At 38.9% G+C, this 15,182-nt stretch overlaps 1 protein-coding gene across 1 annotated transcript; it reads left to right on the forward strand.

Annotated features, from left to right (window-relative positions):
- Positions 1-333: 333 nt before the first annotated feature.
- On the forward strand, positions 334-14,922 carry micall2a (mical-like 2a). Its single transcript, XM_026929476.3, has 18 exons — positions 334-647; positions 1,559-1,607; positions 4,978-5,119; positions 5,273-5,574; positions 6,711-6,838; positions 6,925-7,383; positions 7,702-7,874; positions 8,216-8,279; positions 9,316-9,488; positions 10,760-10,849; positions 10,926-11,039; positions 11,296-11,354; positions 11,456-11,579; positions 12,616-12,718; positions 12,944-13,017; positions 13,177-13,291; positions 13,582-13,628; positions 13,737-14,922. Exons 1-18 carry the CDS (start codon positions 505-507, stop codon positions 13,823-13,825), a joined length of 2,448 nt encoding a protein of 815 aa, XP_026785277.3. The 5' UTR covers positions 334-504; the 3' UTR covers positions 13,826-14,922.
- Positions 14,923-15,182: the final 260 nt, after the last annotated feature.

The following is a 15,182-nucleotide window of genomic DNA, read 5'->3' on the forward strand; positions in this document are numbered from 1 at the left end:
TGCGGTTATACTGAACAATTATCTGCGGCCGAATCACAGCCGTAGTGATATTCAGTATAACCGCAGTCTTGCTTGCGCGACATTGCTAAAAAATTAAACATGACGGGTCGTGCGGTTATGGGAAAATAATCAACAACAGGGTGGTGTGATACAGTGCGACGTGTAGGTGGATGTACAGACAGGCTATAGATATAGCTTTTCTTTAAAGAGCTGGATTGTAGTTTAATTTTAAAAGTAAAGAGGGCAGTCAAGGTGGAGTAAAAGATAAACTTGTACAGTTTTGAGCTTCTTCACAACTTTTTTCATCCATCCTCACAACTCTCCACTTGGTAGACTGTACTTTTTGGTGTAACAGTGACCTCTACGGGTGCCAGGTGCTGGTGGGAACAGATTTCAGCTCTAACCTGTAGTACTTGGGGGGTTTTTGCTGACTCTAAGCATCGCCTCAGAGCAGAGAGAGACACACAGAGAGAAAGAGAAGCAGAAGCAGTAGTTTCCAGGAGGATGGCGGCCATCAAGGCGCTGCAGCAGTGGTGTAAAATCCAGTGCACTGGCTACAGAGACGTGGATATAATCAACATGACCACCTCATTCAGAGACGGACTGGCTTTCTGCGCTCTTATCCACAAATTCAGACCTGACCTCATGTAAGAACGACTTTTAAATGATGTTCAACATGTTGTGCTTTCATTTGCAACCTGTTTGCCAGCGTCTTCATTCTGAAATACTTATATTACAAGATGCTAAAAATGCTAAAAAGTTTGTTTGCGTTCCCAGCTTTGTTGTCAGGGATGTTAATTAGCTAAAAGCTAAGTGTTTGTCCTTGTAAAGGTAACTGAGGTACAAGTGTAACTCTAACTCACATTTATTTACAGTTTCAAACCTGTCTCTAAGAGATTTGACCCCAAACAATTATTAGTAACATATTTATTTACAGTGTAAACAGTGCAATTCATTCACTTGTGAATGAGTTTTGAATAAAAATAAGCTACAGTAGCTGCATTTGCATGGGTTGATGTTAACAAGGGATAACAAGGATAATAAGGATATTTTTATAAGGATTTTTTTTTAGTTTTTAAAGTTTTTAATGCTTGAAAAGATGATAAATAACAGATTTTTTTAGAGAATGGAATTGCAGATCTGTTTAACTTAATTTAAGGCCCTTTGACCATTGATTATGAGCTGCACATTAATGATTGAGTGCTCATTAATGCATACTGTAAGGCTGTTTATTACTGTAATAAATGCAAAAGAATAACAAAATTGATCAAAGTGTTTCATTTTGGAAACAGTGTACAATCTGTAATGTTAGAAAAATACAGCCTGGGAGCTAATATATGGTTATATATGGTTAGGATTATGTCTCATAGTGTGATCTTGGATATTATCAGTAGATGTTGATTCACACCTGAACACGTTGATACTTTAATGTAAAGCGTAGAAAGCATCGTGTGTTTCTCGATCCTCTGAAATCATACCAGAATGGGTTCCTAAACATCAGATTTATAAGCAGTCCTGTCTTCCCTAATGTGACTCAAGTCTGTTTGTTTCCTTTCAGAAACTTCGAGTCCTTGAGTAAGGACAATGTGTATGACAACAACTGCTTGGTAAGATTTCCTGTTTCCTGACTAAAGGAAATGGCCAAATATATACAATGTTTTCTTATTACAGTTTTTTTAAATGTAATGTTTTAGGGCAGCACGGAGGTGCAGCGTGTATCGTTTCTGTCTCACAGCTCCGAGGTACCTGGTTTGATCCCGTGCTCAGGTTACTGTCTGTCGCACGTGCTCCCCACGTCCGTATGGATTTCCTCTAGGTTCTCCGGTTTCCTCCCACCTCCCCCAAATAATTATGCCGGTAGATGGATTGGCTAGTCTAAGCTGCCCCAAGGTGTAAGTGTGTGAGTGTGTGAGTGTGTGAGTGTGCACCCATCCCTTATCGCCTCACACCTAATGTTCCTGGGAAAGCCTCAGGATTCACTGCAATCCTGACTAGGATAAAGCAGTTACTGAAAATGAATGGCTCAGGCTCCCTGTAGTTACAAAATGTATTCAAGTTCAGTTTGGCACACTTTCTGAAAAGAATTCTCTCTGGACGATCTTTAAATATTTCATTTTTTAAATGATGCAGTTTTATGAGCAGGGTTGGAGGTCATGATGTGTAAATTACAGTGTATACGAGCCGTGGGTAGTTTTACGATCCGGACCACATTGTAAAGTTCAGTTAGACTTTACAGAGTCACCATTTGAGAACTGGTGTTGAACTCGGACCTGCTTAATGGGTTTCAAAGTGAAACATACGACTCCTTAAAATGGGAGGATGTGGCTGTACTTCCTTTATAAACAAAAATCTAAAAATAAGATAGCAGATAGCATTTATATGGCAGTGAATGTCTGCTTTGGCTCAGTGATCTAATTGTTTTTTTATCCTTCCTTCTGAGCAAGTGTGTACTGAGTGTTTGAGACGGAGTGAACACAATCACCACAGCTGGGACATTTCCATTATAAAAAGCTTTATTTCCTTCCTGCTTTCTCAAAGGGCCTGGATTACAGGCCCCTGCAGTGAGACACACTCAGTGATCAGTTATGAAACACTAGTTGCTCCTGGAGGAACCTGAGCTGTGAGGAATAACTCCAGCTCATCCATTATGAAGCAGTGTAGCTACCAAACATCTGATCCTTTCCGTCAGGATGAGCTTACTTCTGTTCTACTACTGTCATGACAAATGTTAGGTCCTTTGTACATTTTAAATACTAAACATTGCCCGGCTGTTTGTTGTGCTGTAACTCTGTTTTGCTCACAATATATCTGTTCAGTCCTAAAGAGAGTCTGTTCTCTCAAGGCACTGGAAATGGTGGCAGGCGATTTGTTTTGATCTATTATCCATGTTATTATCTACGTAAACTGTGTTAAACAGTAGAGTATGTGTGTGATGGAAACAGGAAAACTGCTTTGGTCCTTCGCTACGTTTACAGGAGCAGCTGCCATGCGGGAGGAGCCCTGTATAATTTAATGAGCCTTGTCCAGGTCAATCCCAAACAATACACCTCCCCGGTCCTCTTTTCCAAGTCCTGAAGTGTGCACAGGAAATGTGTTATTCAGTATGCACTCACTGACCAGAGCCCGAACAGTGTCGAGACCAAAGTTAGCGTCTCTGTGACCTTTTTTTTCTATTTAGAGAGACTCTCCTAGTCTTTCTCATTTGGGGTGTGTTTATAGTTAACAGTAATAATATACATAGTTGAATTCTGTTGAATTCTCAAATGTTATTGGCTAGAAGGTGTTGATTAATTTTCTAGAACAGCACGGCTCTGACCGTAGTGCCGGCTGTAATTCAAATGATTATATTAATGTGATTGTTCTGGTATTTTATCGTTTCTATAGTAACAGCTCAATCACAGGTATTTCTATGGCAGACACGCCACATAATCTAATATAAATGGATTAAAAATGTGCTGTTATTTAACAAACAAAAATGTCTAATCTTTGATATGGGTAAGTTTTCCGTGTAGAGATATTTATTTAACATTTATGGAAGAAGTCTCGGGTATCAGCGCTTCGTAACACGGTCAGTAAGTTTTCTGTCACAGGATAGTCTTCAGTATTACTTCAGAAGAGTGTATGCTTTCTGGTTTCTCAGTAACATGACATTTGTCTCATTAGCTTCATGAGAGAGAGAGAGAGAGAGAGAGAGAGAGGGAGAGTAAAGAGCAGCTGGTAAGAGCCTGCTGTAATGTAGAAGATAACCAGAACCGGATAAATGTTTCTCACAGACGTTCCTCAACATTTTATGTATAATTTCAAAATGTAATTATAAAAAGTATGATATGTTATTCATTAATAAATTAAAAATGTAATCATTGGCAAACTGGTGTAATATAAGAGGAATAAACAATTTAGGATGTGCTGGCATCACATCATTACCAGTCATTATTTATTTTCCTGTAACAGCATGCCTCATCACACTTATTATATTCCTGACATAGATGGTTTTAAAGGTGCAGCTTGTAATGTATGCATATCTCAAGACCTAAAATAATTATACTGTATAATATATACATAAATGCAATAAATCTGGTAAGTTTTTTTTAATTTTTTTTTATTTCAGGATTCTGTTTCTTATTTATATGGCCCAGAAATAGTTTCTGCCTATCAGTCAGAACAGAGCTGCTCAGCACTGCCATTTTCTTTAAAAAGCAGCTCACCGGGTATACGTAGTTTAAACAGAGAGGTTCTGTTGAGGGGAAGGGGAAAGGGAAGGCCTGTCAATGTGTTCACTGCAATGTAATTTGCCTCACAAGTATCTAAAGGCTCTAAAATTACAAACATAACACATATTCCTTCATGACATACTGATAAGCATTGCATAAATCTTTGAAAAAGCAATACTAGACGATTTTTGTAAGGCTTATGTCAAAATTCTTGATATGATTTAAACTTTTTTTTTAATGAAGTATATGGCTTTGACTTTAGATGAAAGAGAGAAGAGAGGAAAAAAAGCCTCATTATGGCTCGACTGTTTGAGGCTGTAATTGTAGTTGTAGTTGTAGTTTGTAAATTTCACTTACTTAAGAAACCCACTTTTAATGCCGTCAAACTAAAGTGGTAATCAGATTTTCTTTTATAACACTGATATGAAGCACAATGTACACCTTGTGCAATTTCTACAGAGTGTCATGAATGTGTTGTTTATTAACAAACTAACAAAAGAACAAACTTATAAATAAGATAAGGATTTAAAAAAAGACCCATAATGATGATTCAGGTTTATTCTCTCTTCTCTGTTTCATGTGTGTAAAGTCACGTGACCTTAACCTTTCCCAGTGTCTCTTGTTTTATAATTGTGTTATAAAGTCTCTGGATGAATACACTTCACACGCAGCGTTACCTAAAGTACTCTGTTGCTTACAGATTGTTATAAACCTAGTGATCTTTGAGATTAAATGCAGATTCACTGAATGCTTGTGTGTGTTTCAGGCATTTCGTGTGGCTGAGGATCATCTGGGGATTCCAGCTCTCCTGGATGCAGAGGACATGGTGGCTCTTCCCGTCCCAGACCGGCTCAGCATTCTCACTTACGTCTCGCAGTACTACAACTACTTCACCGGTCGCTCACACGGTAAGAGTATCACTGATAATGAAAATTATTATTATTATTATTATTATTATTATTACTACTAATACTGCTGCTACTACTACTTCTATTGTATTTGTGTGGCCTTGACATGATATATACAATGACTGGGTGTTAAGTAAGTTTGTTTCTTCATAGTGGGAGGAGTTGGAGGTGTCAAACGGCCGGCAGAAGACTCAAAAGAGGAGCCATCAGAAAAGAAGAATCTCCCCATCACTGCCAAAACGTACAGCCCAAAGACACATCCAGTGTCTTCTTCTGTCTCCTCCAAAGCTGCTCAAACCCGTCCACTGTCACATTTCATTCAGACCAGTAGCTCAAACAAACATGTCTCAGCCACTCCGACACAGCAGTGTGCCCTGTCCAAAAACATCAAAATGGCCTCTCCAGGCACTGATTCACCATCCACAGTGAAAACCCCAGGCAGGACCGCTGAGCAGGTACAAGTGCCTCTCATCTTTACTTTCATCTTTGTTTTCCTAATGAAACTCTAACTGTTTTTTTTAAAGCAAGTAAGAATAAGCCAAGGCAGTAAGTCATTCAGGGAGGACTCACTGGTTTGCGCTGTGACTAATTGGTGCTTGGCAGCGATAAGCAGTCCTGGAGCTGCTGTGTGTGTGAAATGCATTTCAGGCTCTTAACATAATGCATGTGTGTTGGCCCAAGTTTAAAACCAAAAGTCATATATTTGAAGACAAATACAAGATGTGTGCATGCTCAAGACTAAGCCCACTAATAAAGCCCATTGGTACACACAGTTGGGGGTATGAACATATTGGTGACATCTTGTTTGATAAATTCTCTGCTTAAAGACAGCTGGTGTAACGAGCCAGTTATTTACAAGGGATGTACATGGTTGTTCAAATAACCAAGCTCCAGTCTCATCTTAGCATTTATTTGATCTGATATTTGGAAAAGAAATGCCATTGTAAAATATATTATCATCATGTATCATGAATATAATGCGTTATCAATTTTTAACTGAGTGTGTAATGCCGAACAGCAGAGATTGTTTAGACACAAGCACCTCATGCCAAGCGAAATAACGGCTTCTACGCGGAGCTATATGTGGAAATACCAGCTATACTTCTGTCCCAGTGGAGAGAGTTTTTTTCTACAGCACGACTAGTTGTTCATAGTCTCCAAATACACTTCCTGTCATGTAGACAGGCTTATTGTACATTCTTAAACAGTGTCGTATGAGATTACCAGGACCATACGTTATAGATAAGCGACATTAGCTCCTTCGTATATTATAGACACAATGCACAGTTCTGTGTGCTTGTGTGCTATTTGCTATTTTTATGTAGGCTATAAGCATTTTTTTTTTTTAATTTGGACATCCAGGTCAGTTTGAAACAGTCACAGTTGGGATAACTGTTTGTTTAAAAACACAGACTTTTGAAAGACCAAAAAGCCCATGTCTAGGGTTAGTGGATGTGTTTAGCGCAGGGAAATAACCAAAATGTTCTGGCACTCTAGGACAAAAGATTAATTGAAAAAGATTTTACGCTCTGTTTTTGCTAAATCATACGTTTTAATCTATATTAATAAAGCTTGTTTATTCTCCCCGAAGACCGTTTTAGTCGAGAGCTCCAATAAAACTGGCACCCTGAACAGTAAGTGTGCAGTGTGCAGGAGTCACGTTCACTTGGTTCAGAGACACCTAGTGGACGGGAAACTGTACCACAGGAGCTGCTTCAAGTAAGACTCCATTTTTTTTTAGCAGTGTATATTATGATTCTTGTAAGTAAACTGTACATGTAATCTTGTTGATTCTTGTCCATTAGGTGCTGTGAATGTTCAGCTGCTTTACAGTCCGGGGCATATACCTCTGGCCAACAGCCTGGCACACTGCGCTGCTCTTCATACGGCTGTTCTCAGAAAAGCCTTAAGTCTTCAGCTAAGCATTGTGGGTCGGATACGATTGGACTCGAACCTGAGAGTGGAAGTGGGCCATCACCTCAGCAGCATTCCTCAGTTCTGACCAGCGCTGTTAAAACTGTTCCCAGATCAGTTCAGCCAACTCCGGCTCCAGAGCCATGGACTGCTTCAGCACTAAGGACTCAAGCTGCCAGGCACAGGTTTTTCCTTTCTGCCTCAGAGGCTTCTACTACCCAGAACATCATTGTACCAAAGTGTGAAGTAGAGAAGGAGCGGGCGCAGGCATTGATCTCTCAGAAATTGGCCGAAGGAAACTGCAACAATAATAACAAAGCTTATGGCTGTGGGCTCAGTCCAGACAACAAGTAAGGAAAAGTGGATGCTCAGGCGTTATTTCATCTCATACGACTCATGCTTTCTTGTATCTCACTGAGTTATATATTTGTATATCTAGCTATATGCATTCTAATAGGTCATGCAGTGAATTGATTTTACTCTAAGGTTTTTATTAATGTGAAGAGAGAAACTGTGTCTATTTGAGTAATAATTTCAGGTTCAGGTTCTCTATCAGATTATGCCAAGTAGGATTTTGTGACTAATTCCATTATCGAGCTTTCAGCTGAGCAGACAGTGTGATGCAAGTGTAAACAGTAAATAATTCAGGAGACTATTTTTTTTCTCAGATCTGTTGAAGTCCTCAGCTCAGAGCAGGAGACATGTGGTTCAGGCACAGAAGTCAAAGCTGAACATTTCAGTATTTCTCTCACCAACACCAGCAGCATGGAGTCCCTGTGGCTGAGTGACATAAACAAAGAGCACACTAGACCTCCCTCCTCTTCCCTCTTCATCGCCAGAGGTGCTGTTCGCGTGCCCGTGACCTTTGCTTATATAGACTATGGTCTGTTTTAAAATGCTTTTTAAAGGTTGCAGAGGAAATATTATTATAAACATTGGATATAAGCAGAGAGGACGAGTGCAGACGCACGGAACGAGCAATATAAAAAGCGTGTATTTCATTTAGTCCACCACAATGCGTCAGAATAACTTGTGATGTTTTTTTTTTTTTTTTCAACATGACCTGTAGCGTTCTGTATTTTTATTCTTTCTACATCCCCGCACTGCTTTAAATAATATAATTTGATTATGTATGACTCATGCTTGTTTGTTGGGTATAATTTTTTTTTCTGATGGCCATAGCCAAAGATGTGGGGAGCTGTGAAGACCCAAAGCTGAAGACGGCTTCAAATGAACCAGGACTAAAGTAAGTTTGACATTCCTGGTTTATCTCTTTTATCTCTAAAGCGTGGAATAGAAGAAGGGACACGTCATTTGCGGTGTGAGCAGGGACAGCTGGTATAAATGGCCTAGCAGATCTTTCAAATTATAAAAAAAAGACATTAATAGGCATTTTTGGCATCCACATCAGAGTATTATTAGCTGTTACCAAATGTCATAAGGTCAATTATGTGTAGAACTTTTGTATAACCAACTGCAACGACTCCATCAATAACAAGAAAAATACGTAGAATGGTACGATGAAGTCTGATTTCTTTCTAGCCCAGACTGTAGATTCATGCAGCCTAGCAGCGACAGTCGTGTCAGAATGAAAAGCAATCTAGATTTGATCTCCATTTGGGCTGATATTTTTCATCCCATGTTGCTGATGTATCTGTAAGACTACACCAGCAGTGACTGAGAAGGCACGTGTGAAATATGGTTTTGAGTGTAATGAACATAAATGAGGTATTTACTCTTTCCTCCTTTTTTCATCCAGAAAAATGCCTTTGGATGAGAAATTAAAAATAGATTGGTCAAGCACACAATGTCCAATCAAAGTACAAATTACACAAAAAAGTACACAGGAAAAGTTACATTTATTGGAGGTATTCTTAGGAAACTCAGCATGAATCCAGATGGGGATTACGGACTTGAAACTCTTGAATGCAGCTGCCTATTTGTCTTTTGTGTGTGTGTGTGTGATAGCTTGTTCCACATCATTCTTATTATGCCATGATGGATATTATGATAGATGTTAGATTTTTAAACCTCCCACCAGCTGTCACTCAGTGTGAGTGGCACTGATGCCAGAAGTTCTGACCGCAGAGCCTTTATTTTGTTCCTAGTCTGCTGTTCACCTCCAGTGTGCTGGGTCTGAATATGTTCCTAGTGCATCTCTACTCTTACATTTAAGTTTACTTTGATGTGTGTATCCATGTTTTGTACACTTCTTTGTTTTATTTAGAGAAAAAAGGTGAAGTTTCTTATAGCTGCTTACTAAATGGCTGTTCTTTATCCAGAACATTCGCTGAAGATAATGGCGTGACTCCTGAAGAAAACAAAATCATCTGCCGTGATAACCAGCTGAGTCACCAGTACACTTCATCTGTGCCAGGCTTCCAGACCACAAACATTGTTCATCTTGCTGAATTGTACACTCATAAATCTCCAGGCACGGACTCTGCTGTCTCAGGTATGCCCCCTGCTTCACAGCCATCTGACTTAAAGTCCTGGTGTACTTTTTAACACTACTTTAATCACATCAGTGTATCATTACTGAAGATTGGAAGAATTTCCCTCAGATGTGTCAGTATGGGATCACCAGAATGACTAAAGTCATTAATAGGCTAGCTAAAAATGTAATCGAATACTAGATCTGGGCGATGGGGCGATATAATCAAATATCGGCGATGATGCAGTGCATTTAAAAGCTGCTGAATTCTGACCTCCTTGTGACCAACGCATGTTGAATTAGCTGAATAGGACAGCTGAGTGAGGCGGTGGGGTGATATTATCGATTGTCACGATATTTTAATAGGAAAATATTGTGATAGTTATTTTTAGATTTCTTTTTAGATATCGTCTAACCCTACTGAAGACAAAAATTGATAATAGACTATGATGTTCCTGAAATCATTTTGAAATGTATATTGATTGATAATGGTTCCTTCGCAATAATTTGCATTTCCTCACTGGCTTTGGATCACTGCTTAATAAAAAACTTAATAGCCTTAATAGTTTTAAACCACTACACTAATATAGCACTAGACTTGCTCACAGGTCCAATTCCTGGCAAATTTCCAACTGTTTCAGACATTTAAAAGTTTTTATGTCTCTAATTGTGATTAATGATGTTTTAACTGCTTGTGTGTTTTTATGCCCATTGCCTGATTTGTGCAGCTCAACAACCATCTGTCTATTTTGTTTTGAATGTTCTTTGTTTTTCCCATTGTAATGGAGGACACACATGTAAAAGGGGCTTTAGTGTAGTGTAGAGGTTTTCTCTCTTTTCTCAGCTTCATAAATGTTCTAAGCTGTTTAACATATCTAGCTGTAAATATCTGGAAATGAAAGCTGAAATTCTATCGTCATATTTCATATTCATCTTTTGATCTCAAACTCAAATGTCTCGTGTACGGCAAAAACAAAAGAATTGGCCTTGCCGTTCCAGTACTTTCGGAGGAGACTACAGCATATACACACAGTACTTAACAATACCCTGAATATTATCCTGAACAGTACCCTGAATATTGACTGAATATTATTTTACATTCCTCTGTAAAGCAATAATCATTATTATTTTCATGATTATGCCATGATTTACATTTCCAGCACATTCTCAAATTTCTCATAAACCCAGAAATCCCTCCAGTGTAACCCCTGCTCACAGAGAATTTCTGCTATTTCACTAGCTACATACCTGGATTAGGTTCTAGTGAATGTGTCATTTTCTTTTGCTTACAGGCTCTAAATCCGAGAGTTCCTCAGTGAGCTCATCACCCAGACGTACACTGCCATGTACAGATCAACACCATGGAGGCCTGGCTGAATCTAGTAAGGCGTCACCTTTTGCCCTGTGATTAAAATCACATGAAGCCTTCAGGTAACTGATGTCTGCTCTGGTTTTTAGGTTGTATATCAGGAAATTACAAATCCTGTCCATCCCACCAGCCTCTAGTGGATGACAGTATCTCCTTGAGACCTTCTGCTATACAGCCAAGATCCTCTGACTTTGCAGAACAAGGTAAATTGTTCATATAGAAATAAATAAATACCAAATTGACCATGAATTCTTGGCTAACAATAAAATAAAGCTGGTGTGATGGATAAGTGGGCGTAATCATTTGGTATAATCCTCACCTGGTCTTGGAAGCTCTGATTCATTATTATATTTTGAGATACTAATTTGAGATTAGCAATGTTTGACTGACACTCTTTTAAAGATCACTAAGTACGCGATGGTTCTACAGTCTGTCACTTTTGTTTCGCTTGTTCCTTAGCTGAAAATGGAAGTGTGCCATTCGAGAACAGTTCACAGCCTGAAACTAAGCCACTCACAGTAAGCGCACACATGAGAGTTCACCTTCACCTGTTCAGCTTAACTTCAGGTCATTGTTTTAAAACTACATCACCACACACGCCATATTTCTGCTTGTGCAGATCAAGTCTCGCCACATCCCGATTGAGCAGATCACTAAGGAGCTGCAGGAAATTGAGAACAGCCTGAGTGATTTGGAGAAAGCGGGAATTGACCTGGAGAGAAGACTCCGCATCTGTGAGGAAGGTAGGAAAAGAAAGAGCAGATTCCTCCTGCTGTTCATATTATTGCCTTCTTGACTCACCAGATTTTTTAGAACATTTGACCCAGACTATGAGCTTTTCTTTCTGCGGGCCACTGTGACCCAGCCTCATTGATTTGCTCAGAGTAATAGAAAATGAAAAGAAAAAAAAAAAATAGCCTTTTAGGGAGCAGGGAATTGGCGCTTCATGCTGGTGGTTATGATAGCTATGTGCTTTAATTGATTTTATAATGAGAAAGGAATCTTGTTTTGAGAACAGTTAGCTCATGCAAATTCTTTGTGGTCGAGTTGAGTAGCACTACATAAGCGTGTTGACACCGAGTTGACATAAATGAGATCAGTGCGACTCAGATGTGCTGTAGACAGGATGGAGTAGCCGTGTGTGTGTGTGTATGGAGGGTTCCAGCCTCATTCCAAACCTGTTAGTGGAGCCGGTCCACCTGGGAGGTGGAATTCCGTCGCAGCCTTGAGCGGTGGGCGGTGAACAATAAAGAGGCGCACATATCCAGCAGCCAGAGCCAAATGAGGCGAGGCACGAGGGAAGCTCCCTGTCCTCCTGCGGGATTCTGGGAAGGAAATGGAAAGAGACAGCATTTTGTAGTCAGACTGATGGCTAAGAGGGGACAGGGACACCTGATTGGCTGATTTCAAGGTCACCACGGCCTGAGCTCAGTGATATCATCTGCGTGCCGTCGCACTCACCTATTCTGGACCAAATCGAGCCCGGTGCTTGATCGAATTACACAAATGTCTATGTGTGTGTGAGCTGTATCAGACCTCAAGGCAATGTCAGTGGCACAACAGACATTTTGGACTGCATTATGGTGCTATATTACTTGTGGCGTAAAGCCCGACTCGTATTTCCAACAGATACACACCAAGCATTTCGCCGCAAAATGGTTGTTTCCTCCAGAGCATATGTAATCACGATTCTTGCTTGGGGTGGCATGTATGTTCTATCTTCAGCCATAAGAGACTTTCACTGTCTTCCCCCCTGTGTGACCTTGGCTTGTTTTGCAGAGGGTAGCGGGGACATTCTGGTGGATCCGTTGATGGTGGACTGGTTCAACCTGATTCGGAAGAAGCAAAGTTACATACGGAAGGAATCTGAGCTCATGTACATGTAGGTGATTATGTTACATTGTTCCCTGATTAAAGGGATATCACTTCCACGTGATAACGTCTGAGTAAATTTAAATACATTTTAATCTCCAGAATGGTGTTCTGTTTGCATTATAGAGCTGTATAAAGACTGCAGATCTTTAAATTTGAATAGGAATAAAATTCAGTCACACTTCCATGATTTATGATTAATGTGCTTTAAATTTCTCTTCCAACTCTTTAACAGAGCAAAAACTCAAGATTTAGAGGAGCAGCAGCCAGGAGTGGAAGGAGAGCTCAGGAGACTGATTATTAAACCAGGCAAGACTCAAAAAACATTGTTCCCCCAGTAGTATTGCTCCGATCAGTTGATGTTACTGAAGATATTTAGTTCATAATGCAGTTACAGCGAAAAGCTACAATATTTTTGATAGTGTAGCACAAACCAAACGTGTCCATGTGTATGTATTTCTGTCTCAGAGCATCTGAAAAGCGCTTCAGAAAGGAAGAGAGAGTCTGATCTTATGAAGAAGCTGGTGGAGATCGTCAACGACAGGAATGCCATTGTGGACGGTTTGGAGGAAGACAGACGGAGGTCAGCTGTTCTTAACCACACCTCTTTCTGTGTGTCAGATTTCTTATTGTTTAAGACACTAATATTTAATAATTAGGTGTGTGGTTGAATAAAGAGTGTTCACACACTTAAGAAGCATTTAGGAGTTGTACTGTTTCCTGCACAACATGTTTTACAAACTGCTTTTAGATTCTCACTATAGCAGGGATTCAAGTCTAATTAGAAAGTCTACATTTACATATTTACCAGATTATTTGAAAAGCTATTGAAGTAGGATTAAACAACATCGTTTTGTGTATTTGCATTTCAAGGGAAGAAGAAGAGGATCAGCAGCTGAATGAAATGATGCACAGGCTTGGTAAGGGTCCAGTTTATTAAACTAAACAGAAATACACAGGAACATGTATGTACAGAGAAATGTACAGGAATCGAAGATATTTTTCAGTTTCTCTCTTTCTTGGCCTAGATCTACGGAAAGTGAAAAGCAGGAGGAAGTCGTCCTTCTCGAAGTTGTTCAGACGCAGAAGTAAAAATGAAGGAAGGAAGGAAGAATGATCCATGATGATGATGATGATGATGATGATGAGGATGAATGATGGTGACTCGCTGCAGCAGTCATGCAACCGCTCGAGTTCTTCGCAAGAACTCTCAGAAGTGTGGCAGGTCAGATTTTTATGGTATTTCTTAATATAAAATAAATAAATTCTTAAATAATATAACACAGAACACAAAGTGCCTTGTTTGTACTCCAAGGTTTACATCACATCAGACTGCACTCATCCACAACCTAGAACATATATTTGATTGTTTTTTTATTTGTGTGTTTTTTTTTCTTTGTATTTTGTTTTCTTTACTTAATGTGCTCTTTGCTTTATGCATGTTTTACTCCATGAGAACGTGAGCTGGTTTGAGAGATGTTGTGTTTTAAAAGTTAAAAAAAAAAGCGTTTTTTTTTTTTAGTTCTATGTACACTTACACAAAAATTATTATTATTATTATTATTATTATTATTATTATTATTATTATTTATATATAAATATTTTTTACAAAAATCCCTGTCACTTTTAACATTATTGTTACATAAAAAACTGGCCAAATGTCTCGTGCATTTCTATGAAGCCTCACTTTCCCTCTTGCCCTAAAGGTGGCACTATAGGCTCACGTGCCCCTCAGAAGAGTATTTAAAAAACAGAAAAAAAAGAAAGAAAGCACCCTGCACGCAAACACTTCCTCCCTTGCCCAAACTATAAACTCATATTTTGTAAGAAATATTAAATTGAGCTAAAGATCTGACATCACTGAAAGTTTTTTTTTTTTTATTCTAGAGAGACAAATAATTAGTTGTGTTTTTGCTTTTTAAATGCGTTAAACAAGTTTAATTATGTGTGGACTGTGGTAACGTGTTCAGATGAATTTTCTTTGGTTCCAGAAAGACTTGTGTTGAAGTTAAAGTGTATGAGGAATAGTAGAATAAATTATGAAAGAATATTTTTTAGTGATTAAGCCTGCTTTTTAAAAATATTTTAACTTTGTGTTTTGCTTGCTTACTGTAAATATGTTGTTGTTGTTTAATTTTTAGTACATTTCTTTCTTTTTTTTTAATTACTTGGTATAATAAAACTATAAGACACATCATAACAGTTGTTTACTATCTGTGAGTTATTGCTGTTTTATCTACTTCATTATGCTCTAACCAGACCTTCACGTCTAGATTTCTGTTGTGAGATGGTGAGGTGTTGACAGTCCTCAAGGAGGGTCTCAACTACCGTAGTAGTCTATAGAGATTTGGATATAGACATCGTGTTCTTTGTAGAAGTGTGTGTGTGTGTGCATGCACACGGTTCCAGTATGAAAGTTGCCTGTATTCCCATAGAGTCTTCTTGGGGGATGTGTGGAACTGGCAGTGCTTTAT

The sequence above is a fragment of the Pangasianodon hypophthalmus genome, chromosome 23 (assembly GCF_027358585.1).
Source record: "Pangasianodon hypophthalmus isolate fPanHyp1 chromosome 23, fPanHyp1.pri, whole genome shotgun sequence".
Classification (NCBI taxonomy): domain Eukaryota; kingdom Metazoa; phylum Chordata; class Actinopteri; order Siluriformes; family Pangasiidae; genus Pangasianodon; species Pangasianodon hypophthalmus.